General features: G+C 39.4%; 1 protein-coding gene across 12 annotated transcripts in view; it reads right to left on the minus strand.

Moving 5' to 3' along the window:
- Positions 1-26,962, minus strand: part of MAGI2 (membrane associated guanylate kinase, WW and PDZ domain containing 2) — a 1,214,455-nt gene that overhangs the window by 112,999 nt on the left and 1,074,494 nt on the right. For 11 of the 12 annotated variants that reach the window (XM_019543630.1, XM_019543629.1, XM_019543624.1 and 8 more), the window contains 3 exons: positions 26,412-26,601; positions 6,011-6,052; positions 62-153 (listed from right to left, as the gene is read on the minus strand). In XM_019543630.1, coding sequence (XP_019399175.1) covers positions 62-153; positions 6,011-6,052; positions 26,412-26,601 — 324 coding nt within the window. The remainder of the gene's footprint in view (positions 1-61; positions 154-6,010; positions 6,053-26,411; positions 26,602-26,962) is intronic. The other variant, XM_019543625.1, reaches the window with a different exon arrangement.

The following is a 26,962-nucleotide window of genomic DNA, read 5'->3' on the forward strand; positions in this document are numbered from 1 at the left end:
TTTCTGACATTTACAAAAATATTTAATTTATAAAATGGAAAGTCATGTAAAAATAACTCACAGGCTGTCCAGGTTCATCTCCTCCCAGGATTCTGAAGCCAAATCCAGACTCCATCCTCCGAAGGTGAACATCCAGCTCTTTGTAGTCTGAACCTGGTTTAAAAGGAGATACCAGTGAGTAATGTATTTGTATTTTCCCTTGAATAACCTTGTGATTTGTATATTGAAAATGATTAATGAAACCTGTTACAGCTGGTGAAAACTGTAATGAAGCATAGTACATTGCACCCAGACAAAGAGAAGACACAGGCTCTTAAATATGAGGCTATATCAGAAGATGATGACATGTAGTAAAGTACACTGACCCCAAACTAGAAAGCTGTCACATGTGAATAGTATGAGAAAAATTCTGTCCAAGATACAAGGCCTGGTATGCTGCCTTCTTCCTATAACTGCCTTTGCATTGTGTTTTCTTGGTTGGCACACTGACCAGGTCTACACATGCAGCAGACTGTGCAGTTGTTACTGTATAGTCATTTAGTACTTGCATGAGCAAGTACTGAAAAACTGTGCAGTAACTGGCATTACTGCACAGTACCATCACTGCATGGTTTTTGCTCGATGCTACTGTGCAGTAACTCATTACTACTGTGCAGTATTGCCACCACATGGTTAGTGCCCGGCAACACTACTGTGTGGTAGCAACAAGCTACGGCGCTGTAGCTCATTGCTATGGCACCATGGCATCTCGTGTAGATGTGCCCAGTGATGCCCTTTACTTTGTAACTTCATTATTATTCATTAGAACAGTAATCTTCAGTGGGAGCTAGACAATACATGAAAAATTATCAGATCCAACTACAAGCCAATAGTTAAATAACCCTTACAGAAAAATAATATTTTGTCCTATCATGGGTATAAAATAGTACAGTGTTTGATGCATTTAATAAAGAATGTCATTCTTCATTCAATAATACATTGAATAAAGAATTTCAATGAAAGCTGTCAAGATCCTAAAATTTTGGGGTTTAAATGGAATGCTAAGAAAAACATTAACTTAAACACTTTTATGCTGTTTCAATTAAAGGCTCAACGGCTTTATAAATCATTTAACTCTGCTTTCAGATGACTATAACTTGGCTGTAAAAATATGTTCTGTGCTAGAACCTGTCATACAAGCTTCTAGCTCAAGAACACTTTGCATTTTTTAAATGAAACTCTTAGAGAAATAGCTTATTTTAAAGTTAGTAATGTACTGGGTAAAAAAAATACTAATTTAAAGTTTCAGACTTGCATGCACTCATCACTTACCATTTTAAAGAAAATACAGTAAAATAGTGAGCACTCAAGGGACTGACTAAAATCGGCTGCTTTAACAAAGATGGTCATCTAGTCAATATATTGGTAATAAAGTGTGATGCTTACCTAAAACAGGGGTCTCCTGAACACATTTCATTATAGTCCATAAGTTGGGATAATGCTTTTCAGCATTTTCAAGCCTGTTACATCATGGACTTCCAGATTCATACTGTTTGAGTTCTTTATTCATCAAAAGTGGTTTTGCACGCTAACTTTATTTCCCCCCCAAAATTGTAACTTGTAAAATTCTCTATTGTGCCTTCAGGAAGTGGAGCTTTAGGTGAAGTAGGTTAAAGGTAGTTGATCTGAAGATTCCTGGGTACTAATAGTTACAGGATCCCATAGTGGGCTGCCTTTAGGTTATGGCACCACTCCAAATCTTCATAGCATCGCATGAAGTAGGCCTTAGCCTTGCCCCGCTGCACTCATCTTCCCCCAAACCAGAGCTCTCAAGGGGCATATGAGGTTACAAATGCTGGTTCTATAGTACAGCTGTGCTGGATAAATTCTCACCAGACCATTAGGGCATATTAAAGGGCCCTCTGCACTGTTGGAATAGTTCATTGGTATATTTTTGGGAGACAGAGACTGTTCCAAGAAATATTAAGAGGGACACTAGTTGCAAATGAGAAGAAAGAGCTTCAACAATGTATGAAAACAACTGGCATCATGGTCCATTGTGGGTCTGATCCTAAACCTAGAAGTCAGTGAGAGATGTTAACAGTCTTAGTATCAGATCCCTAAGGAGTTAGTCTTTTGACTGAAGGGCACATAAGGATCCCTGCATCTCTTGCATATTTATGGCAAGAGCAGGGCTTAACTGTCTACTGATCCCCACTGTCTCCAAATTAACTAATAATTTCCCATGTGACATTTATCAAATGCTTAACTGAAGTCTAGGCATAATAGATCTACCACATTTCCCTTGTTTAGAAATATCAGGGGTTTTTTTTTTAACCAAAAAGAAAGATCAGATTATTGTAGCAATCCTGAATTGGAAGATTTGAGAAATCTTTCTTATCAAACTTGTATTTTGATATCCCAGTCCTTTCAATATTTTGCTATGTGTATTTTCTGCCCATCTTCCCTCTTTGGTATAACTTTAGTGCCTGCTCTTAAGATTCAGGCTTTGAGCATGGGTTTTTCTATGAGGGATTGTTACTTATGCCAAATTTTGGCATTTTCCCTGGTGCAGATAGTAATTTCTTTCATAGTTAAAGATAAAATTTATTTACTTAGAATAAAGCAATACTATTATGCCCTAAGGTCTACTAAACCCTGAATATAAGTATATATGCATTATAGAAAATGCAGCTTAGTAAACTAGGTTAACACCTTGCAATCTACCACAGGTAAGTAAAAATGGGTAGTTTGTTGCTACAGGAGCAAGGCAGAGACTGAATTATGACAGGTTGTTTCCTGACGCAACATCTTGCTCAAAGCCAACTTGACTTAGTTACGTGACACATTCCTTTCGCTCCCTTTATGTGGAAGTCTAAGTAGCTGCTTCACTGCAATTATTTTTCTGTGCATGAACTAATGATAGAAGTAGCCTGAACAGGGGAATGAGAATGTGTCTTATACTTCCTTACTTTACAGCAACTAGCTGTTGGTAGCATGTTATCAAGGTTCAGTGGGAGTAAACTTTTTAATAGAATATTTAGCCAGAAAAAAATAAAATTAACCAGTTGCCAACTTATTTAACTGTCCCGTGATTCTGAGACTTAAATGAGACAAACAGCGATCTCATTGCAACACAGTAAGGGTGCTCCCGAACATTGGGACATTCTGACTGATGGTTCCTTATGAAATGGATGTGTGTTTTATAATACAAAAATTGCACTTTGGTGTATTGTTAGTGATCAGAGAGATCTCATACATGTGAAGGTGATTACCATCTTTCAGTTTATTTTTTGGTATTGTATTCATTCAAATTCCTAGGTGCATTTCAGATTGATAAATGTGTACACATTTTTTTTAAGGCATGAGACTAGAAGAGATGCTGTGTTACAGAAAATGATTGGTTCTTTTATGGATGATTCAATTCCTACAAACGCAAAGAAATAATTTCAAATTGACCATGTAACTGGGTTAACTTTTTATATGGGAGGATGCTGTAAAAACTGCCTTCAGGTTTTTTCTTAAATTTCTTCAACCTCTTAGTTAAAACAGGAACACGTAGTGTTATCATTAAGAAGTTTGCAGTTTTACAGTGTTTATTCAGTTCTCCTGGTATGAGTAAACATGATCGATCTGAAGATAACAGCAAAAAGGTCTACATGACAGAGAGAGGACAAATCAGGAACTTACAAATTATTCTTATGAATCATGGTTAATGTAAATGCACAACAAATTTATTGTAGAGTTTCAGGTGTTCTTGAAAAATACAAAAAGATTGAAAACCAGGTATGAACCAAGTCATCTGACATTAGTGGATTTTTTTCTAAAATGCAATCAATTTTGTTTTGTACATATGCAAAGAAAGAACCTAGTAAATATGGGCTGCAGTACAGAAAATAGCAGAGCTAAAAAGGAAATATGTATCCTCTGGAGTTAATTCAAAAGTCTATATAAAGGGAAATGTATAATCAATCTCTAAGCCCCAAAAGGTGTGGGAAAACAACCTAAATCCCTATTTCTGCAATTATTTAAGCACAGAAGTAACTTACATGTGTAAGCAGCATTTACTTTAACAACATGAGACTTCAGAAAATTGAACCAATTCTTTCCAAAATGTTGACATTTTAAAAAAACAGATGCTGGTTAAAATGCTGAGAAAGTTCTTATATTTATTTATTTATTTTAGAGAGAGAGAGAGAAATGTTTAGGGATGAAAGACACCTTTGCATCTGTGTAATCCTTTCTTTCTCCCTTGGCAAAGTCGACTTTGCATTACCTGCAAATATATTCAGTTAGGCCCAGATCCTATTCCATCTCTTTACTGTTGCCAGCCCAGAAAGTTCACGTCTGAACTCAGGAGTATAATCCTATTCTGCCAAGGAACAGTGAAGTCTTGTGTGTCCCTAGTGGCTATACCTTCCTATGGAAATGCATAGTTCATTCAGGGGATGGGAAGCTTCGTATGACTCTAGAGATTATCCTGTTCTGCCCTGAGGGGCACATGGCTCTCCCTCTCTTTCAGTGGGACAGTGCTTCTGTCAGGTGGGGATCTAACTTGTCAAGAGGGTAATGCCTTTTTGAGCTCCAGTCCAGTCTGAGAGCATGTGTTTACCTGGACCATTAAGTTTCACTGACAAATATCAGCACAGCAGAGAAGAGACATCCCACTTTTCTCCATTTGCCTAGTGGTTAGGGCATGCATCCAGGAAGTGGGAGACTTGGGTTTTAGCCCCTCCTCAGCCAGAGGAGTTTTGAATCCACATCTCCCACTTTTCAGAAAGTGCCTGAACCGCTAGGTAGGGGTCAGCAATGTCTTTGGGCAGAGTGCAAAAAAACACCCACAACCTTGACCTGTAAGATGTTGGCATGATGGGGAGGATGGTGGGGGAGCCGGGAGGGGTCTGATCCTTGTTGTGGCAGTGTAGCTGCAGTCCCTTCCCTGCTGTCTGCCTTGAGGCATGTGTGCCAAGTAAAATGCTCTAGCTTGCGTTGCCTACTTCTGCCCTACATTATAGGCAATGCAGGGCACTTCTTCTGTTGAAGGAATATAAAAGTTGTTGAAAGTCATGAAAAGCCAGGAAGCAAGTAAGAGTGAGCCCGACACTACAACCTTGTGAGCTAGACATTTCTCTGACAAGAAGGGAGCTCCGAGCTCCTAATGCTGTTTATGTATTTTATTCCATTATTATCTAATTCAAAATGTATGAACAGCATTGGGAGCAGAATTCAAGTTCAGTCCTTCCCTTCCAGGAGACTGCCCACCCCAGGTTCCTCTTTGCCATCCTTTGGGGAGAAGGGCATCTTCTGGTAAGTGGGAGAGGTAGATTCAAATGCTATCAGGCTAAATTGGTAAATCCCCTTAGCTCTAGCCTTTAAAATTGGCATGAAGTGGATGCATCCCCCATCATCCTCACTGAGGTGATGCATGCATAACCTTATCATAAGCCAGATGCTCTTTGTGATATTCCTTTGTCCCATGATCAGAAACATAATTAGTATGGGATGCAATAGGACTTAGGTGGAAGTAGACATTTAGGTACACTTCTGGGAATGTGCAGTGGGCTAAGTCTAGTTGTCTAGCAATTGTTTCAGGTCAAGAAGTGCATATTTAGGAAGCTTAGTGGTTTTGTAGCTGCTGAATGAAGTGGATTAGAACTGCAGTTAGTGACACTGATGCTTAAAAGACACGAAGAGTGCCATTTAAATGTCTTCTAGGTGGAACAGGATCTGTTTAAACTTTTGGCATTAGATAAAGGAATATTATTTATGTTACTACACTAGGTGACCAGCACAAATAATATCAAACTCTGTTAATCAAAAGCTATCAAAATCTATAGGAGCAAGAGATTTAGTGTGTAACATGTCTAGCCTATAGCTAAGTAGCAAACTGAAAAGCTGTACTATACAGAATGGTGATTGGACACTTGCGATTGGCCATAACCTGGAGCAATGATTAAAGGAGGAAAAGTTACTTAAACATAAAATGGAGGACAATTATTTTACAGAACAATGAAGGCTGAAGAATACTTGCCAGAGGAATCCATTCGAAAACCAGTCCTGGGCGGCACTTGCTCTGAATAGGAAAATGGGGAATTAAAGATGAAATACATTTCTCAAGGTATTTTAAAGATGTAGCACCATCTTCTCTATGGTGATCTGAATTACTAAAGTGAAATCAATAATTGTTATTAGCTATGTTTTCCCTCAATTTCTAGCTCATAGACATACTTATTTTAGCTAGTCATACATATTCATAGACCTCTCAATTTCCTTCGTAAAGTGCAACAGATAGTAAACTGGTGGAATTACTTCAATGTAACTGAAATTGTAAAAGTTAATAAAAATTGTACGAGTTAGTAGAAATAGCTATATGTTTCATATACAACATTAAACATTAATAGAAACTTAAACAGCTGAAACTAAAGGACTCATTGAAGTTGATTCTCCTATCACCACCAACAGGAGCAGAAACATGAGAAAGAGATGTATATTGCAAATACTAACAGGTGAACCTGGAGCTGAGTCCTCTTTTACGGCTCTTTTGTGCATTACAAACTGCTTTAACTATGAACTTGCACCTTATGATCTCTACTTAATGATTATGCAACAGACCAGGATCCTAGTGACTGGCAAAGAATGGTTGGGTAAATCACATACCATAAATCATGGTCAAGCTATTCATTCCATAAATGGCTTGTTTTTGATGCTATAAGTGCAACTTGATCTCTCAGAGTGGTTCCCAAACTTGGAGCAATTGGCCTTTGTTAACTTTCCAAATTTCCTGCAGATGATCATACATCCTTATCAACACACTTTTCATTGAAATGAAAAGTGTGGTACAATTGAGAAAGCACTGATTAGACATGTTTGCCATTGCAGTCTGGCATGTGTCATATCAGTATCTGTAGCAGGACTATAGGACTGTTACTTTCCTGAGTCTGAAGAATCTCAGCATGGAAGTATCTGAGAGTTCACACCACCAGATGAACTGGTCTCCTTGATGCAGATATGGTCTACAGTGTGTATTTTAAAAATACATAATAAAAATTGAGGCTAAAAAAATAGTATTTTTTAAATACAGTGGGACAGAAACCACTGGAGCAAACAACCTGGTTTCTTAGCTACAAGTCTTTTAAAAATATATATACTCAACACACTTTTGAGTAATGCCTAAAAATGTGTAATCTCTTACACTGGTTTCAGTATTCTTTGTTTTCCTAGGAATGCTATACAATCTATCTTCAAGGGGTGTTTGGGCCCTCTCCAGCATGAACTACGAAAGGTTTTAACTACCACTGTTTTACCTAAGCAGACCGGAGATTTTGGGAAGAGGTGATTAAGAGAAAGCAGGCATACTTTCCTGCCACTTTCATCCTGAAATAACCCATCTACAGTTGAAAACTTCTCCCTTCAGTCAATATTGAATAAATATTCCAGGATCAAAATCTTTTCCAGCAGGGGAAGAACTGAAGTCATTTGAGAACATATGCTATATTTTTATAAGAGTAGGAAAAAATAATCCCATTGTTTCAGCCAAATTTAGGTAATTTATATTCTGCTGTCCTAAAATCCCTTTTGGTGTTTGGAAAGGGCTGGGCTGGACTCTGGTTTAAATTAGAGAAGGTATCCTTATTCTCCTGCTGTCTGAAGGGCTGTGTAAAGTACACATTAGAGGGGGCTGCAATCCAAATGTACTTCAATGGCAAATAAAGCAATTCCTTAATATACTCTGTAGTTTGTAAAGTGATCTGGGATTTTTCAAGATGAAAAGTGCTATCTAAATGTAAATTATACTATTGGAAGAAATACTGGAAGTAGGAACCTTTGAAAAAGATGCTGCTCCACTGCACACTGAAAGAAATGTTCTCCTCTACTTAAAGCTTTTTCTGGATTTTAATGGAATTTTAAAACGAAAGTATGATTTTAATGCACAAAAACCAATTTCACTTGATAGTCCCTATAAGATTTTATGCTTGGAGGTATCTAAGCTTTTTTAAATGGTCATCCACCTGGACTTACTCTCTCAAGGGATTCTTAATTTGGGTCATTTTGTGTTTCTTATTAGTATTTGTCAATCTTTCCAGTACTATTCTGTATTGGCTTGTGCAGCATTCTGGAAAAAGATGGAATTACTGAATTATATTAATGTCGTTATAATTATAAAGTTTGAGGTTTTTCCATTTTGTTAATTGTCCCTTGGTCCAATCAAACTATTTTGCATGAGAAACTGAGCACTGAAAATGACCTTGTGTGCCAAAGATTTTATGTACAGATTTTATATGCCAGAGTCTAAAACTGAAATCCATGGAGGCCCATGTGAGGACAACCTAAAACCCAGGTTTTCCATTTCATAGGTGAGTGCTCTTACCAGTAAGTTATTCAATATATAAATTCTATTTTTTAATATTGGCTTCTCCTTTCAAAGTGTGCCTGCTGGTGCCTACATTCAAGAGAGGACACTAGGCTCTGAACAGTTTCTTTGGATTTCCTTCTTTCATGAATTTTTCCTTTTTCCATGAATTGTTCACAGACAATCTCATTCAGTCTGATATGGCATTTGTTCCTGAGCAATTTCATTTTCTTTGTTTTACTACAAAACACTACATATTTTTCCATTTTGTCCTTTATAACTTTTTGTTCTAAATCAACAGTTCAATAGCAATTTTTTATTTAATCTATTTTATACCCTCACAGATCTGAAATACAGGGTTTTTTTTTTTTTTTTTTACTATTCCTAGAGTACTGTTGCAGTACTAAAGGGAAATTGCTTTAGCATATACTCACTGAAAAGAGAATTGCTTTCTCTGACCATGCCGGAGTAATGTTTCTTTAGAAACAGTCTCATCCCTACATATCGCACAGGATATACAATAGTAATAGTGCAACTTTTTATTTAAATGAAAATATCACCTTTTGGATGGTGGGGACTTGGAGCTTGGCTCGCATATTATGTAACATACCAACAACTAGCAGGAGACGTATAATAAGGAAAGGTCTCTGAGAATGAATGTGAATGGGATCGCACCTCTCAAGAGTATCCAGTAGCCACCCATTATCAGGTGCAGAGATGTAAATTGCTGTTCAACACTCACATAGACGTATGCTCAGGCAGTCGAAGAAGCCTTGGAGAACAACAGAGTCTAAGTGAAGGGGGAGATATAACCTGAAGATCTTGCTTTTTCTCCTCTCTTTTCCTTCCACCCTTCTCTAAAATATAATGAAATCTGTCACAAAAATCAAAGAAGTTGATGGATGTACTAGCTGAGGTTGTAACATGACTGCCTATCTCTCTAGGATGTGTCCATGGACTATAAGATTATGAGATGGATTTGGACTTGTCCTCAGCCAAGCAGAATTGTGCTAATCCTGTATACAGCAGCAATCCAAAATTCAGAGCTGTAGTGAGCTGAGTGCCCGAGGCAAGGAGTGGGGATTGGGCATGGGGGGATTGTGATGCCTGTAGACTGGCGCAGTGGGGAACATGGGGAAGGGCAGGTTTACTTTCCTGGGCTACTGCTGCCACTGCTGTGGCTGTTGCTGCTGCTGTAGCAGTGTCAGTTCCCCTGTGGTGGCAGCAGGGGATGGCTGGGCTCCCTGGGAGCTGACCCTGCTGTCCTCTTCACTCTTTCCCTCCCACTTACGTACATCATGGGTACAGGGCTGTGTTTGCTCTGGCAAATGCTCTCCAGAAGGGGAGCCCCACTCCACTGACTTTGCTTGGTGTGGCACTCCTTCGCTTGACACCTACAGCTGGGAAGGGGCAGCACAGGACTTCCCCTGCTGTTACAAAGACTTCTGGGAGGCCGGGGGGATGATTCAGGTCCCTCCTCATAGTCAGTGCCTAGGGCAGAAGCCCTGGTTCCCCTGGCCTAGTTTTGCTAAACTTTGCTGGAGATGTTCATTTTACAAAAAATATTCAGAGACTTTGCTTTCCAATATACACTAAAGAGCTGGGAAATACCCTTTAATAAACAACAGCTGTAGATAAAGGAGAAGGTGTGCATGTAGCAGTTTTAAGCTTCCTTTTAATTTCATTACATTCTGTTTAGCATCCCTTCATTTGGTATTGATTCCTTACATTAAGATTTAGCCCTTCAGCTACTAGGAAGTCAGGAAACGGGGCTGCTAGTAAAAGCCAGTATAATGAGACCAGACTGTCTCATTTCTGGTTCCTTAGTGATAGCCATTTCTGTGACAGTCAAGTAAGTATAGCACAGAAGTAGGCAGTTACAAATGTAGAAGACGCATGGTAGAAAGAGCTCATGCTCTAAGAAAAGAAAATCTCCCTGACACTGAGGGGGAAGCTGGGTGCGGCCTGGAAAAGAACACAAGATTTAATGGTGTGGATTTATTGTGTAGTCTCCCCTTTCTCCATTTTTTGCATTAAACTAAGAAAGCAATGAGAGGGGAAAAGTTTTTATAATAATTGGACATAAATAAGTGGCAGAAGGGATTTTTTTTTTATTGTGGGGCTTTAACCTCTTCTCTTTATGGTGTCTGTCAGTGCAGACATATCGATAAATATACAAAAGCAGAAAAAAGGGGCAAGCTGAGGCACTTAAAGCAATCACTGAAAATACATCTAGGTCTCCCCATCTTCCAAATAACAAGACAAATAGGATAAAATTGGTTCTTGGTTTATTCAGGATCAGATCCCTTTCTTCATATCATGTAAATGCTACCTGAAAGATTTATTGATGGGTTAATTGTGGTCTCCTTATAGCTTGTCATCATTTCTAGAGCCAGAACATCCCACATATTTGCAGTCCATCTGTTCACAGAAGGAGCACTAGATAGTGCCAATATGTTGTGAAGTCTTTTTTCTAAACAATGTGATGTGAAATGAGAGTTCCCCAGATGTCTGTAAATTCAGAGGTAGGTCGTGAGCCAGCCACAATATTTTCTTTCTTTTTGACTAAAAGAATGAACTTATGCTCAGTCTTTTTCTTTAGGATAAGCATTTGTTAAGTGCTCCCACTATTCATGCTGTTAAAGAAAGCTTATTTCATATGTAACGCTCCAAGTACAATATTAATATTTATTGTGTAAATAACCTGTTGTGCTCTCTTGTTTCATGGGGGACTCTTATATTCATCAGCCTCCCTAATGACTGCTAATAAAGATTGTGATTCTCTTTTATTTGTTTATGGGAAGATTATTTGTAAGAATGTTTTGAGAACTACCTGATAGGTAAAAGTACAGAAGAGGCTGCCCTGAAAATGTGTAGCAAATTCCCATTTTTAGCTTCAAATGCAGTTGAATGTCTTAGGAGAAAAATGGAGGGAACAGATCAAACCTCTTATTCATGCACTCCACTTTCTTTAAAGCCCTTCTGTGCACTTCAGCATAACCACAGAAAGAGATAAGCATTTTTGTACTGTCTAAATGCCTCACGAGGGGATGTGGCTTACTGAAAATGGGGAAAAACCTCCAAATAATCCCTGAAAGCAGCACCTTTATGTTTAAGTCAATTTGGAGGTAAATCATTCTATTCAAACAGCTGAGACTAGAGAAGAGGTCCTAGATCATCTCTCATATCTTTTTAGCCAAAGTGCAAATGGCTCAAATGGTCAATAAATCTTCTGTTCAAATGAAAACACAATAATCTTTGCTGATGATTTAAGTTTCAGGATCAAGGCAAGGTCCCAATACTGGTAATTAGGCAAAAACATCTGAAAACACAACTAGAATTGATGAAGGTGGCCTGGTCATCTTGCTGGCTCCTCATCTGGGCAGGATGACAGAGAGAAAGGAACTCGTTTCTGCCAGGCAAGTGGAACAGTTCTGGGGACACTCCAGGGCTGTGCAGAATAGGGAAAATTCCTATTGGCAAGATAATCCTGGAAAAATTAGGACTGTATAAATAAGTATCATCCCTATACACAAAAAACAAGATGAAGAACACTGATGTGAACAGACTTTCTTCAAAATTTCTAGTGCTAGTGAGGAGGTCCCAGAGCCTGAAGATTTCCCTGGCATATGTAGCATATTGTACACTGCTTATAAGGAGCCGTGAAAGCATAAGCATTTGCTGAGCAGTTCAGGAGATTCAGTTGCCAAAATGCTTCTGGGGAAAAAAAGGAAAAAGTGGAGTGGATCCCAATGAATTAAAGATTTAGTATAATGATCAGTGCTTTATAAATAAGATTACAGTAGACATAACTCCAGACTTACTCTTAACATTACCTTCTAGAGTTTGAAGATCTGCAGGTTTTGATCATGGTGGAATAGGGGGCAGTAAAAAGGGAAAGTACTCCTATTGGTGTAAGATATGAAAATGGGGGAAGAGGACTAACAGTGCCTCAAATACCTTTAGCGTAGAAAGCAATAAGATAACAATAGTGAAGGCACAAGAATGATGGCAGTTGTACTGATATTGTTAAGGTAAGAATCTAGATAAGTATCGTTCTGTTATAAACAGAATGAAGCGGAGAGACCAGTTGGCAGAGTATTTGATGCCAGAATGCGGCACTCAAGAGGCATGGAAATGCTATACAATGTATGGAAAGGAAGAGCTGCCAAAAAGTCTATGGTACTGAAGAAGTTCTTGCTGCAAGATCCACAACAGTAGCGCTTTATTATCCCATGAGCTATTCCAGTGGGATAGTATGGCTGATAGGATGAGGACACAGCCACTCTGCAAGCTAGTACTTTTGGAGTAAGCTAAGACAAACACTAATCGAAGTGAACGCAATGGAAATCTCCTCTCATGAATTGATCGGGGGAGGGTCTCTCAGAAGAGATAAAGATGCCAGGATCAATTCAACCATTGGAGTTCTGGTGGAAAAAAGCCTAATTGCAAATATAACATTTTTCTGACGGTGTCAGGATTATCTCACATGCCTGTGGCCTTTCACAGAGCCTGCTGGGTGAAGGAAGAGCAGTGCTAGACATGAGCTTATCAGGTTCAAATTCTCTTCTTTGTGGTCTCCAATAAGACTGTGGTGTGGAAGTAGCGTTGCAGGGAAGCAAACCACATCATGAAGCCAAAATCAGAACCCTGGTCAGAGACAGGTTGACTAAAGGCAACCTAGCTGAAAAGCACTTAAGAAAGCAATTAGCAGGAGGCTCTCTGCTCCTAGATTTTAAGCAAAATTTTCCGCTCCGAAGATTTTAAGCAAAGCTCCTCCTTAGATGGCGTTGACTTCCTTTTCCCATTTTCCCTTTTTATTTTGGATATGAACTACAAAAGAGAAGGAAATAAAAGTTATAGAGCAAACGGATTTCTGTGGGACGCTTCAGCATTGCAGTGATCATGAGCCGTACCTGCTACCTCAAGCTATGTAGAAAAAATATTTGAAGCTGTGTCTATGTCTGAATCACTGATTCTCTGAATCAGCACTGAATCTTCAGATTCGGATTTGGATGAATCGAATCAGGGACAGTGGTCCGAATCAACGAATTGAATCACTGTCCCTGATTCAGTCTGAATCTGAATTGAATAGGGCCGCTTCGCACACCCCTAGCTTCTATCCCTGCTCTAAAGGAGTGGGTGTGAGAGATCCCGGGATACTGGAGAACTTCAGCTTGGGTGGTGCATCTGCAGGGAGCAACCACACCTTAATGGAACAGGACCCGGGTAGAGATAATCCTGCCCTACAGTGCCATAATTTTGAGCTGCATTATGCATGCTTAAAACCACTTAAAGGTATTAATGTGTGGACAATCCAGGGGTTATGAGCTCCAGGAGCTCCCCAAAATTAACAAGGTCTTTAGGCTCCAATAGTCTCTAAAGGACAGTCCAGCAGCTGTGGTGTGGGAAAGCTCAGCACTGCTGGGCGTTGTGAAGAGGGCTGGCTATTTACCTGAATTCTCCTACAATATAGGAATTCTAAGCCAAGCTGATGTTTGCTTGCCGCCAGCATGGTAAGATTCACAACTAAAAGGTTGGTTACAGTAATGGATTAGGTTGAGACCTGCTCCCACACTTTACACATCTAGGCCTCAGTGAATAGCAAATTTCTCATTGGTTTAACCTCAGATTTCCCCCCAAGATTCAATGTCAAGTGCTCAGTTCTTGTTTAACATCATATGAAAAAATTCCTTTTGAGCCAGTGGGAGTCATTCATATTCTGTTGGGTTGGTGCAAGGCAGCCATAATCATGTCTTTTGAATATATGTATATTGCAGTAATGCCTGGATCATATTGTGATGGGCGCTGCATATGTACTTAGTCAAACATTAATACATAGATCAAGAGCTCACATCTTGCTGCCACTTAAAGCCAATGGGAGTTTTCTCTTTGAGTATAATAGAGCACAATCTTACCAAAAGCTCCTTCCAAACTTGCAAAGAAAGATCTATTTGTCTAAGGATGCATTCATTCTGTTTCATGTGCACACCATACAATCAGATTCATTGCTTACAATTCCATTTCCTTAGTTATATGATTAACTTTACTTATAAAATGCATCTTATCACTTGATCAGCTAGTGCAGTTGAAAATCTATTTGAATAACTTTGTATGTGTGAATTGTGAAGGTATTGTTGCATCCTTAATACTTCCATCAGTTGTAAAACTGACATTTCGTATTATCCTAAATTCTCTGAGACCTACTTGAAAATCTAACAATCAAAATCACTTTCCATCCTCAGTACTGTGGTGTTGATATTCTCATAATCCTATTTGAAAATGCTTTTGGTATTACTGTCAGCTCAAATAACCAACAAAAATATTTTGCCCTGCTGAGGAACTTTCTGCAAAAATGCACAATAGAGGAATGATTTAATATCTGCCTCATAAATCAGCCTCCTTGTTTAATATTAATTCTCTCTAATTCCAGGGTGGTAAATTCTTTTTAGTATCTGCAACATTTAAGGACTTCTTGGGATTATAGTTTGGTATGGCAAAGAAATGGAAATAAACAGCTTGTGTTGTATTAAGGAAATGCTTCAGCATTACTTAGCCTCATAAATATACCCAACTTAGGGAGGACTATTTTGAGTATAACAAGTAGTAATTTATATTTATATAGCATTTTTCATTATTCATGTTTAAGAACTTCAAAAAAATAGGAAACCATTATTATCTGTCTAGTTTAAAAGGAGCATTGGCTGAACAGAGGCAAAGTGACTTGCCAAACAATTTTAGTGAGTCTGTGGCAGATTAGAAATGAGAATATTCATTTTCTGACTCCAAGGCTCAGATGTGTAGTCCATTTACTAGACTGTATCTCCTTCTTAAAGAAAGGAATGTCAAGGTTAATTTAAAAAAAGATTTGAAATCTTGCCAATGTAAAAAAAAAGATCAGAAAAACCCATTTTGTACAGATCAAATATGAAAAAAGCCATGTAAACAAATTTTGGGCAGGAAAAGGGGTGCAAATTCTGCAAAAACTCTCTTTAATTTTTTCATCAAAATGTCAAATATTTCAAACTTTTTTCAAGCAGATCCACTTTATCACTTCTCAGTTAAAAAAGTTTTAGACATGCAAAGTGTTGTCTTGAGAATTCTGCTTACCTACGGACTGAAATACTGAACTCCAAAGGGACAATGTTTCATAGTTGGTAGGGTGGGGAGGGACCTGAGCAGATCATCAAGTCCGACCCCCTGCCATGGCAGGAAAGAGTACTGGGTCAAACGACCCCAGCAAGGTGAATGTCAAGCCTTGTCTTAAAGACCCCCAGGGTAGGAGCCAGCACCACTTCGCTTGGAAGTTGGCTCCAGATCCTAGCCACCCTGACAATGAAGTAGCACCTTCTGATATCTAGCCTAAATCTACCCTCTGCCAGCTTGTGACCGTTATTTCTAGTCACTCCTGGGAATGTGCTGAATTTAGATTTTTTTTAAAATTGGATTTTATTTGTTCTTTAATCCATCACTTTTTAGGAAGCCAAATGCCTTTAATGGAATCTTCAAGTGACATATCAGCATAATGCTATCTGACAATGTTTCCCCCTTGCTGGTATTCTAAATCAAACCAAAAGCGAGCACCTGTAGTGATACTTTAGAAGAAATATTGCATGTGAATATGCATTAAAAATGCTTGACTGCTACTCTCAGAAAGAGTTATTTATAAATCTGCATATGAAAAAATCCTGAGGTTCTTATTTATTAAAGGCAACAATGCATTAGATGAATACAGATACTATGTGTGACTTAATTTTTGGTTCTTCTCCAGACTTGTCAAACCGCTTGATGGCATAAGAGATTACAGTGCATGCCTAAAATTGAAGGATTTCTAATAATTAACATGAATATTATTGGCACCTTGATCAGAAGACAAAATAACAACAGAGATTTAGAAAGTCAACTTTGGCCTGACACTAAAAGCTGGAACAGTAGGTATCCATATTTCATTTTTGATAAGTTCCTATTGCTAGTTCATCACATTCTTCCTACTGGCATGTTTGTGTCACATGAGCAGTCATACCAACTGCAGAATGCATGAATGGACTACCTAGTTATCCAAATAATTGGAAATGAATATTTTATTATCTTTCTTTCTTAAGAAGAAAATAAAAATGGACGTCTTGTTGTAAATAATGTATACAAAAACTATGTGGGTTGTTGACAGCTTTACAAATCAGCATTTGATTGATGTCTCCCTGGAGAGGACTGCTCAATCTTTACCTCATAAATCATATATCACAACAATCAGCACTCAATATAAAAATAATCGAGGAGGAAGGACAGAATTTAGGTAATAATGAAGATTGGGTTTGCAATTGATTGTTATTTCAAATGTTATATTTTCCCTTCATTTCAATATCCTTTTTCTATAGTGAGCAAGTCAGCAAAATTCAGGGGATGGCTAATACTCAACTTCTGTCACGAAAAAAAGGTTGAGACTTCCACTGAAGCTATAATATCAACTGCTGCATGTCAGGCATAATTTCCATCAGTCATATGGAGCTCCTGACCCATATATTTAACTTCTATTGTTATCAATAGAATGAACACATGTCGAACAGGAATCTGATATATGCCTCTACTTTAAAGTTCAGAGTATGAGAGAGGGAATGTCTTCAAGAAAATTAGTGTAAAATATTTAAGTTGTTAACAAAAATTCTAGGGGCTCTACTATTGTATGAACAATCCTGCTTGAAATTATACTGCAGTGGTATTCTTTCATCTTGAATGCCAGCTTCACAAAGGCAACTGTTATAACACATTCTGGGAAGGACCTCCTACTGGGGAGAAGAGACAGGGAGAAAGAGAAATTGTGGCTTTGGATGTTGAGAAAGAGAGAGGTGGGGACCAACTAGCAAAAGAGTAAAGAGAAAGAAGAGACTCGGTCCTCTTTCCAGGATGTTTCAATGATTTTTGAGTGGTCACAGTAACAAAAATGCATTTTAAAACAGAATTATTGGAAATAAAGCACAATTGCAAGTCATCATTCTACATGTCTATAATTTTCAAATCTTTGCTGCCAGGTCTCCTGTTTTATCGAATACTTATAGTTCATGCAGAGTAATTTTTGTATAACAATTTGAAAAAATTGATTCTGCCCATCTTGCACATAACACACAAAAAAATCACATTAGACCAAATGGTCTGTCATGAACCTAGACCAGTAAAATATGCTGCAGCGAAAAGAAACGGAACCTTCTCTGCGGGAACTAGAAGGACATTGCAAATGGGGTCCCACAGGGGTCTCTAGCTACATACTCAATTAATGGCATGATAGGAAGCAGCTACGAATTGTTAGACATATTTTGTGTAATAACTTTGTAGCTTATTCCTCCTTTTATCGTGCCATTAATTGATTGTGTGGCCAGGTGACCACTTAAGGTGTGATTAACTGGTTAATTATGCCTTAAGTATAATGTGTAGGTGGGAAAATTCAATAGGCAAGTGCAAAATGCTACACTTAGGAAAAAGTCACATACAAAAATACAAAATGGGGACTAACTGGCTTAGCCAGATGTATGACAGAAAAAAATCTTGTAGCTCTAGTGGATCTTAAGCTGCATATAAAATGAAAAATGTGAAGCTGTTGCAAAAAAAGAAAAAAAAGAAAAAAAAGAAAAAAAAAGTGAATCTCATTCTGGGATGTATTAACAGAGCCATCATTGATTCACAGAAGGTTAGGGCTGGAAGGGACCATGTGAGATCATTGGGTTTATCCCTCCTGCTCTGGCAGGAAAGACTGCTGGGGTCAAATAACCCCAGCAAGGTGTGCATCATGTATAATGCAATAGAGACAATTATTTCCCTCTGTCTGGCAGTGGTGAAGCTCCAGTTGGAGTACTGCATCCAGTTTTTGGCAGCCTATTTTAAGAAAAAAGTAGTCAGACTGGAAAGAAAGAGGAGCAACAAGAATGATTCAAAGTTTAGAAAACATGAGCTAAGTCTTAGGGAAGTCTTAAAGAACTGGGTTTGTTTCATCTGAAAAAGAGAAAACTGATTTGGAACATAAAAACTGGCCTTTAATACATAAATGCCCCCTCTGCATGTTACACTTAAGGTGGGATTAACCAGTTAATCATGGCTTAAGCTGTGACCCACTATGGGCACATCCACACATACAAGCATGTGTACTTGTAGCAGCTCAACTAGAAGTGGTGCAAATTTGAGCTGGGGCTTTTTGCCTCAGTTCATGTGCTTGGACATGTATTTTGTTGTGGAGCAAGTTGTGCTATCTGGAGCAAAATAACCCTGTCTGGCTCCTCCCGCATCTTCAGCCAGGGGGAGCTAGAGCCTGGGGCCACCAGCAGTGACAGTGGTGGCCAGTGGGGATTGCTGGCTGCCTGCAGATGCCGCTGGTGGCGGGGGGTGAGGGGGTGGGCAAGCTGTGACTGCCCACAGGCACTGCTGACAGTGTTGGCAAATCCTTTACTAGGGGGATCCACCGCCATGCTCAGGGGGTGCACGTGCACCTGCGTGTACCCCCTATGCATTGCCAATGGTCCTCTGCCCCCCATAGGACAAAGCCCCCCCTAAAGCATATGGACTACCCTGCCTGCAGGGTCCCAGATCCCCCCAGGGAATACACCTTCCCCCTCCAACCCCTGCTTGTCTCCAGCCCCCTGCTCTTCTCCAGCCTCAAAAAGTGTTTGGGACACTGCAATAGGCACGTGCAAGCTCGTATGGATGCGCCCCACATGTTCAACCAATTAATGGCATGATAAAACAAGCAATAAGCTACAGCGTTACTCCATAATAACTTTGTAGCTTGCTCTAATCATGCCACTTATTGAATATATGGCCCGGTGCTCCTCCATGGCTGGGAGCTCCATCAACTGAGGGGCTCCCAGCCACAGGGGTGCATCACCGGCTGCCAGCCCCACAGCTGACAAGGCTCTAAGTGGTGGCATCATTCCTGGTTTTGTCCCCGCTGTGAGCATTGTCAGCTGCAGGGCTGGCAGAGGGGAAAATACTGTGTGTGCTGCAAGCCTCATAAAGATGTGGAGCTCACAGTAAGGGCAATGTCAGGAATGATGCCATTGCTGTGAGCCTTGTCATTTGTGGGGCTTGCAGCAGGGGCAGCATCGCTGGATGTGGGGCTCACAGCAGAGAAAATGCTCCTGCCTCTGTGCACCTCATCATCTGGGGCTCACAGCAGTGGCTGTGATCTTTCTGCTGACCCCACTGCAAGCCCTGCAGCCAGCAAGTCTTACAGGTGTTACTTTGTTCCCCATCTTGCTCCTCTTGCAGCAGCTGCAGGGCTTGCAGCCTCTGAAGTCAGGCTCCCCCTGCACCAGCAATCAGGTATGATGGGGTCTAATGCACAATCCCACAATCATGTCTCCTGCCATGCAGGAGACACAATTGTGTGAAACACACATTATATCCCACTGTGCCTCTATCTGCACGTGTAGAGGTGCTGCAAAAGTTTGTAATGTAAGGTCAATGGGCTTTTGTTCTCCACTGCCACTGAGGGAAGAACAAGAAATTAGCTTAGCTGCAGCAACATTTAGGCTGAAAATTAGGAATAACTAACTATTAAGATGGTGAAATACTGGGACATACTACTTAAGGACATTATGGAGTATCCTTCACTGCTCTGAAGATTAGGTTAGACAAAAATCTTTTAGGAGTGGTTTGGGCATACCTGAACCTGCTTCACTGCAAAGGATTGAATTAGATGATCTCTTGAAGTCCTTTCCAGTCCAACATTTTTATGCATATATATGTTAGGCTAAAATAACATACTAAATATACCTTAATAGTAATATGAAACATGCAACATCATCTTTTTATTCTCACTGTGTTCCAGTGGGGATTGTTTGGATTACTTGCTTTTTTGCCCATTGCTTTGGAAAGATAAAACTTTTTACTCTCAGGTTATGCTATGCAATTATAAAAGGTATTTTCCCTTTAAAAGTGACTAAACTTTTCTTTTACATTTTAAGGGTAAGTATGTAATGAAGAGAAACATCTGGTAAGAGGCTGGGTACATATTATTTTGAAATTCCTCCCTTCCCCCACCATATACATACTTGAATGGTACTTTGACTTCTAACAGTTTCTCACATTAGTAGCACCATCACATAATACAATATTAAGTCGAGGAAACCATCATCTACTTGATGAATTCACTTCACTAACAGGTTGTGTCTGTGCAACCACAGAACTAAAACAACAGGAAGAATAGGGGCACTGTTTGACTCAGAGGAATTATTTAGCATCCTTCTTTTTGGGGAGCAAGAAATTTTCAATGGATGGGGAACATGCACATGACTTAGGCTGAGATGAAAAATTTGAAGGATGACATGAGCCAGGAAAGAAACAATTAAAACTCTTGAGGCCATTGGCTCCTTCCTGTCATGTTGGAACAGCAAGATATTTCCAGAAATTTGGAAATTATGATTATAGTCTCATCTTGTCATCCAGCTTTATTTAATTGTTTCTGTTCCTCTGTTTGACACTGTGTCTGCCTGAGAAAAAGATGTAATTTCCAACTGCCGCTATTTAGATCTCAAATACACCCAAACATTTAAAACAATGTGTTTAGATAAATATGTTCCAGGAGTGACTGTCAGCTTTTCACTAGCAGGAACAACACTTACATGGCTTATGTTTACTGAGCACAGAAAGCCAGCATCACTGCCTGAGTGGAAGGTGTGACATGATGACTAAACAATAATCAGAAATGCCCATAAATACACAGGCAGACAAGGTTCTTTGGGTGAGAAAACTATTTAAATTTAAGTTGGATTAATAAAAGATACCAGATTCACCCAAAGAACCTTGTCTGCTCATGTCCTTAGACCAACACGGCTACAACCTACACCCCCATAAATACACAGGATTCATTCGGGGCCTGATCCAGATGATTAAATCACTTAGGTGCCTACCCTAAGACACTTCGATGACTAAAAATTAAGTGCCTGGTGCCAGGAAAGTGATCTAAACAGAGAACATTAGGTACGTGGGATCAAAGTTAGGCACCTATGATCCCTTTGCAGAGAAATGGGAGAGCTTGGGCAAATCAGAGAGTCTGGAGGTGCATATAGCTAGCCAATACAAGATGCTAAGCATGTGAGGAAGCAAATACCTGTCCGTCTGAAAATTGCTCACTTGTCTCAGATTGTACGTTCATTCCAGAACCGGAACATCTAGTCCCGCTTCTAGTCAGCTTCTGGAAGTGCTGCCCACCTTTGGCATGACTGTCTAGTGGTTAGAAGACTCAACTAGGAAGTGGGAGATCTGGATTTGAGGCTCTCTTTAAATTCAAACCTGTAAAACCCATTTCCCAGAATAGTGCCCTAGTTACTGCTACAGCAGCTTAGGTGGAAACGCTATGCACACCTCCTATGGAAGCACATCGCCTTTGTGCCACTGTAACTGAAAACGTCATGAGCGCAGAAGGGAACTAAACCGGAGGGACCACCTATATAGCATAGTGGTGAAAGCACTCAGCTAAGAAGTGGAGACCTTCATTCTAGTTCCAGCTCCCAGCTTGTTTCTGTTTTTTAATAAGTGACTTCTAATATGAAATATATAAATGGACCTGGGCTGTTGCTCAAGTGACTTCACTAAACATGTGGTTATTATGGAAAAGGTGTTCACCATCACTTCACCTTCCACCCATGTTTTTGAATAAAGTGACTGTGGCTGTTGAGCTCTGTGCTGAACTTAATGCTGTTGGTATAAGTTAGGCATCCTTGGTACACGCCTAATGGATTGGGCCTGTGTGGGAATTCAGGTGGGATTTAGGTGCTTCTTCAGCACCATTCACGTTCACATGACAGCAGAAGTTAGCACCAGGTACTCAAGGCTTCTGAGCTACCACAGCACAGCAACCCACTAGAGGACTACAGAAAGTGGAAGCACTTACTGAATTTATGGCCACTGGAGCAGAACCAATCTGACTGCTCGTTTGAATATAGGCACCTCAATTCTTCCTAAGCCTTAGTTAGGTACCTCTGAGACCAACATGCATCTTACCATTAGTTCTTTTGATATATAAAAAGACTCCTTTTTCATACAAAATGAAATCCTTTGGGACAAATGTCCTGTCTCAGTCTTTCTACTTATTTTTGACTTCATAATCATATTTGACTCATTTTTATGGCTGAAAATAAATTTGTTTCTACCAATAGCTAGGATTCTTTGCAAAGATGGAAGTCTTCTTGTCAGATATCAAGATCAAAGCAGACCTCATAGTGTGCACTTAAGCATTTCCTGAGTTTCATTTTAAAGTATTTTCTTTCAGTATAATCAAGCAGTCAGTTTATTGTCTTCACATTTCAGCTCTTCCTAAAAAGTTTTTCCCTCAGGAGACTGCTCTGCCTCCATTGAGCAGAAAGTGCAGAGCTCACTAAAATATTTCATTTATTTTGGAAACTACTCAAATGAGGAGCAATTATTTGCAAAGGACTTTTCTTGCCTTAAAACAGCAAATCAAGCCAAATATATTTTGAACATAGATGCTGAATTATGGGGAAAAATCTTGCTAATTATGGGTATTCCCCCTTTTTCCTTCACTTCTCTTTATAGTCATACTCAAAAGACAGTACTTTAGGGAATAAAATCTTAGCCTTAGCAAGTCTTTTTTTTAAACCCTTTTTGTCACTGAAGCTCTGAAAACGAGAGAGAGAGTGTGACATGTTTGAAAACTCCATTCAAGTTTTGTCCAACTAGAGCACCACCTACTTCTCTCGCAGGTCTCCTTGGTCTATGCACACTGCATTCATAACTACACACATGTAAAACAGTTATCAAATATGTACCCTTCACAAGCATCAGCAAGAACTTTAGTGCAATTTCTGGATATATTGTTTCAGTAGGCTGTACAATCAACAATAACTTCAAGGAGCAGGGAAAGAGATTATGTTATTAATAATGCGTATTAAAGCAGCAGCTTTAAGTGGCTTGGTACCCTCTAAACATATACAGGAAGATACAATTGCTGACCTAATATAGGATCAAATACTTAAAATAATTGGTGCCTAAAGATAAGCTCCTAAATCCATATTGGGAACCACTGGCTATTTGGCACTTCTGGAAAATCCAGGCAGATTATATAAGTACTAAATAAGTACTTAAAGTTAGGCACCTAATCAGGACAATAACTTGGCCTAAGGAAGGTAAAATATAATTGCATAAGAATTTCCAATATTAGTAAGAGAAAACAAAATTGGCTTCAGTTTTCTGGGTTGTCTATGGACAATGGTACTATTATGAATGTGCAAAAATTGCTACTTCCCCGCTTATAGCATGGCACATATGTCAGGGTCTGTATGAAAGCGGAGAGGAAGTGGCTGACCTATGTGATACCTTTGCTAAAAATTATTTCCAAGCTGACTACAGATTTTTTTTTTTTAATAGCTGCAGAGATGAAGGCCATTCTTGGGGAAAATGTTATCCAAACAGGGCAGAAGGATGCATCCCATTATATATGAGTTTCTGTATGTTAGGCCAGTTAATTAATCTATTACATTGAAATCAGGATCATGGTTTTTATGGCATGTAATAAATCTATATCAACTAAGCCCAACTTTTCTTCAATGTATCCAGTATTAATTAGCCTCTTTTTGTAGATCATATAAAAGGAACGGTCTATGTGGAGAAGGGTTTGAAGGGTACAGACTTTGTAAATCTATTCAGGAGAGTGCTCCATACGTAGGGAGCAATGTACAAGGAAGCAATAGATGTCTGTGGGAGCAGCAGAGCAGTGAGCAATCAAGGCTAATATCAGTGTCAATATGGAGGGGATGGTGAGCACAAGATAAGAGATAAGAATGGATGGATAGAGAAGACAAAGCTCTGAAAGGCCTTGAAAGCTTGAACGTGATATACTGGTGAGCAGATAACCAGGAGAAGGGTCTGGAAAGGGACTATCATGGACAGTATGATTAGGGTGGAAGAAAGCAGCAGCATTTTGAATGGCTGGGGAGGCATTGGGGATGGGAGGGGAGGAGGCAATGAAGGAAAAGGCAGCAGAAATATAGGCCAAGTGTAAGAGTTTCATTTATGTGGGACAGGGAAATGATGCTAGACCTTAGCGCAGTTATTATGGAAGATCCTGCCTCAGGCAGGGGGTTGGCTTCTGGAGGTCCCTTCCAGTCCTACTGCTCTCTGATTCTATGATTCAAAGTGGCCAGAGCGGGGCAGTCTGGATGTGTTTAATCAGTGAATATGTAAGTTGATGGAGTGAAGGGGGACATTGGGAACAAAGAGCAACATTTGACTCATTAGGGACTGGACTGGGGAATCCCGAAGTCAAAAATATGAGCTATCACTTGAACTGAGGAGCCAGGCTTTTTGGGCAGGGACCTGGAGCACAGACAAAGAGAAGAACCTCTCTGATACCTTCACTGGTGGTTTAAGAATAAAGAATCTACTTCTGTTTATTCTTGTGAGTAATTACACTGCATGCTACATACATGTGCAGATCACTGACTACAGGTGAAGAGAAAGCTACTTTTGGGGTCCCTGACATAATCATTCTTTCCATCTCTTTCTGCCTCTCCATGAATCTATGCTCAATGTTCTTAATTGGCTTCATGAGTATTCATTATGTTATAACACTCCATTTCAGGGAAGCACTGAATGGAACAATTTTTATTTAAATAGTAATATAGAGGTCAGCCTGAATGAGACCCAAATCAAGCATTCCCTAGCTTTGAAAGAGTTTATTTTTAGAAGTGAACCTGAAATTTGCAGTCTACACCTGATTCCAGCACTCAGAGCCCAACTGCTATCAGTGAAATGAAAATGGATATATGTTGGGGTCATGGGGTATTTTGTGCATTTTTGAACAGCGAATTGAAAGTCATCAAGATGAAAACTACTTTATCTAACCATAAGATTTAACTCTAAAAACAAAACCATTTGATTCACTTAGTCTATAAGGTGCACCTCTATCTACTTTCTGTGTGACTTCAGACTAATACGAATAACTACCTCTCCTGTACATCTATTCCTAAAAGGTTATTAATGAAGCACAAATATATATGAGTTAAAAATCTTTCTTTCATGTGAAATAATGGAATACATTATGAAAACCCGAAAATGGAAAACACAGAAAAGAATTTTTGAGTGAAGTACTGTCTGTCTTCCATAAGATTCAGGTGTTACCTTTTTGAGGATTTTTAGTACCAAGGCAGGTATAATAGCTAGTGAAAAAAAAATCATTGCAAGTAAAAAAAAATGAATCTGAAGTTTCTTTTCTGAATTTCAGTCTAAGGGTAAAAATAAGAGGAACAATTTATTATAAAATTTGTATCACATTGTCAGTTAAGTAGAAAGAAAAATCTCAGATCAATATACTTTGATGTACACTGTTTTACACTGAGGGTTTTATATTTAGAATAGGGGAGGGAAAATAGGAAGCAAAACTATATGAAAGTCAACTCTTATGTGTGTAAAATGAAAGCAAATTTAGCTTAAATGCATTGAAATAGAGTTTTGAGCCATTTTAATAGTGTGCACTAATTGGCAGCGTCCACACGAGCATGGATATTTGGTTCCCTGGGGAGGACTAGCAGCAGGACACCTTGCACTGCCACTAGTTGTCCGCGGGGAATGTGTGCGCCATGCACCCTCTGGTGCACAGCCTGTTACCCTGGGTGGGGTAGGGGAGCACTGGCCCCAGCAGCCTTACTTGGGGTCCTGGGTGCCTCATGGGACTGTAGCAGTGCCAATCCTGCTGCTCAGCGCCTGGCCAACAGCTGAAGTGTGGCTCCAGGCAGCCAGGCTCCAGTTTTGTGCAGTGTGTGCTGTCCCCGTGTGCACAGCTCTGCTTTTTTTTTGTGCAGGTTTTCTTGATCCCTGGATATCCAGGGGTCAGACCCCACCGCTCCACGCTGCTCCCTTGCAGCATGGAAAACAGCTGAATATGCGGTATGTGGTGCCACAGACGTGTCTGCAGTGTCACATACTGCATGGTCATGCTTGTCTGGACGTGGCCGTCGAGTTCATATTTATGTTGCTTTAAAAATACAATAGATGTCATTATGCAAAAATATGCCAGGCTTGACACACACATTGGAAAATGTTTAAGATTATTTTCAGCAGGGTGAACAGGGCTTTCACTTACGCCTACTTTCATAAATAGCTCTTGATTTCTCATATAGCTCATATGGGTCAGGTTTCCTTGGATCAAAGGCCTCTGTTGAATCAGGAAATGAACTCCTGTGAAGGGTGGGTGGAAAGGGAATATTCTGTGGTATCGCTGGAGCAGATAAACTTGTCTGAGGACTGCCTTGGTTTTCCCATCGCTCCATCATCTGTAATGAATATATGAAAAAAATAAAAGATAAAGTATCTTTTCAAAAACCATGACTCTAAGACAAACAGCTTTAGTAAAAACTGTGATAGATATACATTCATTTTACAAAAGTAGCAAATCTTCTTTGTATCCTTTGGGTGAAAGTTGCTCTATGCATTATTTTTAAAATTACATAATTAATGTATTTGTTTAAGAATGGTTATACAAGATTTTTGCTTGTCACAGATATCAAGATATGCAACAAATATAGAAACAAAAAATGTTTTGGGCTGCATCCTATTTCACCTTTATGCACTTAAATGGCACTTATCTGTATACGTGTAATTTTTGCTGCTTCGTTGGCTTTTAGAGTCTATTTC

Source organism: Crocodylus porosus, unplaced genomic scaffold, assembly GCF_001723895.1.
Source record: "Crocodylus porosus isolate Cpor-Errol unplaced genomic scaffold, CroPor_comp1, whole genome shotgun sequence".
Lineage (NCBI taxonomy): Eukaryota > Metazoa > Chordata > Crocodylia > Crocodylidae > Crocodylus > Crocodylus porosus.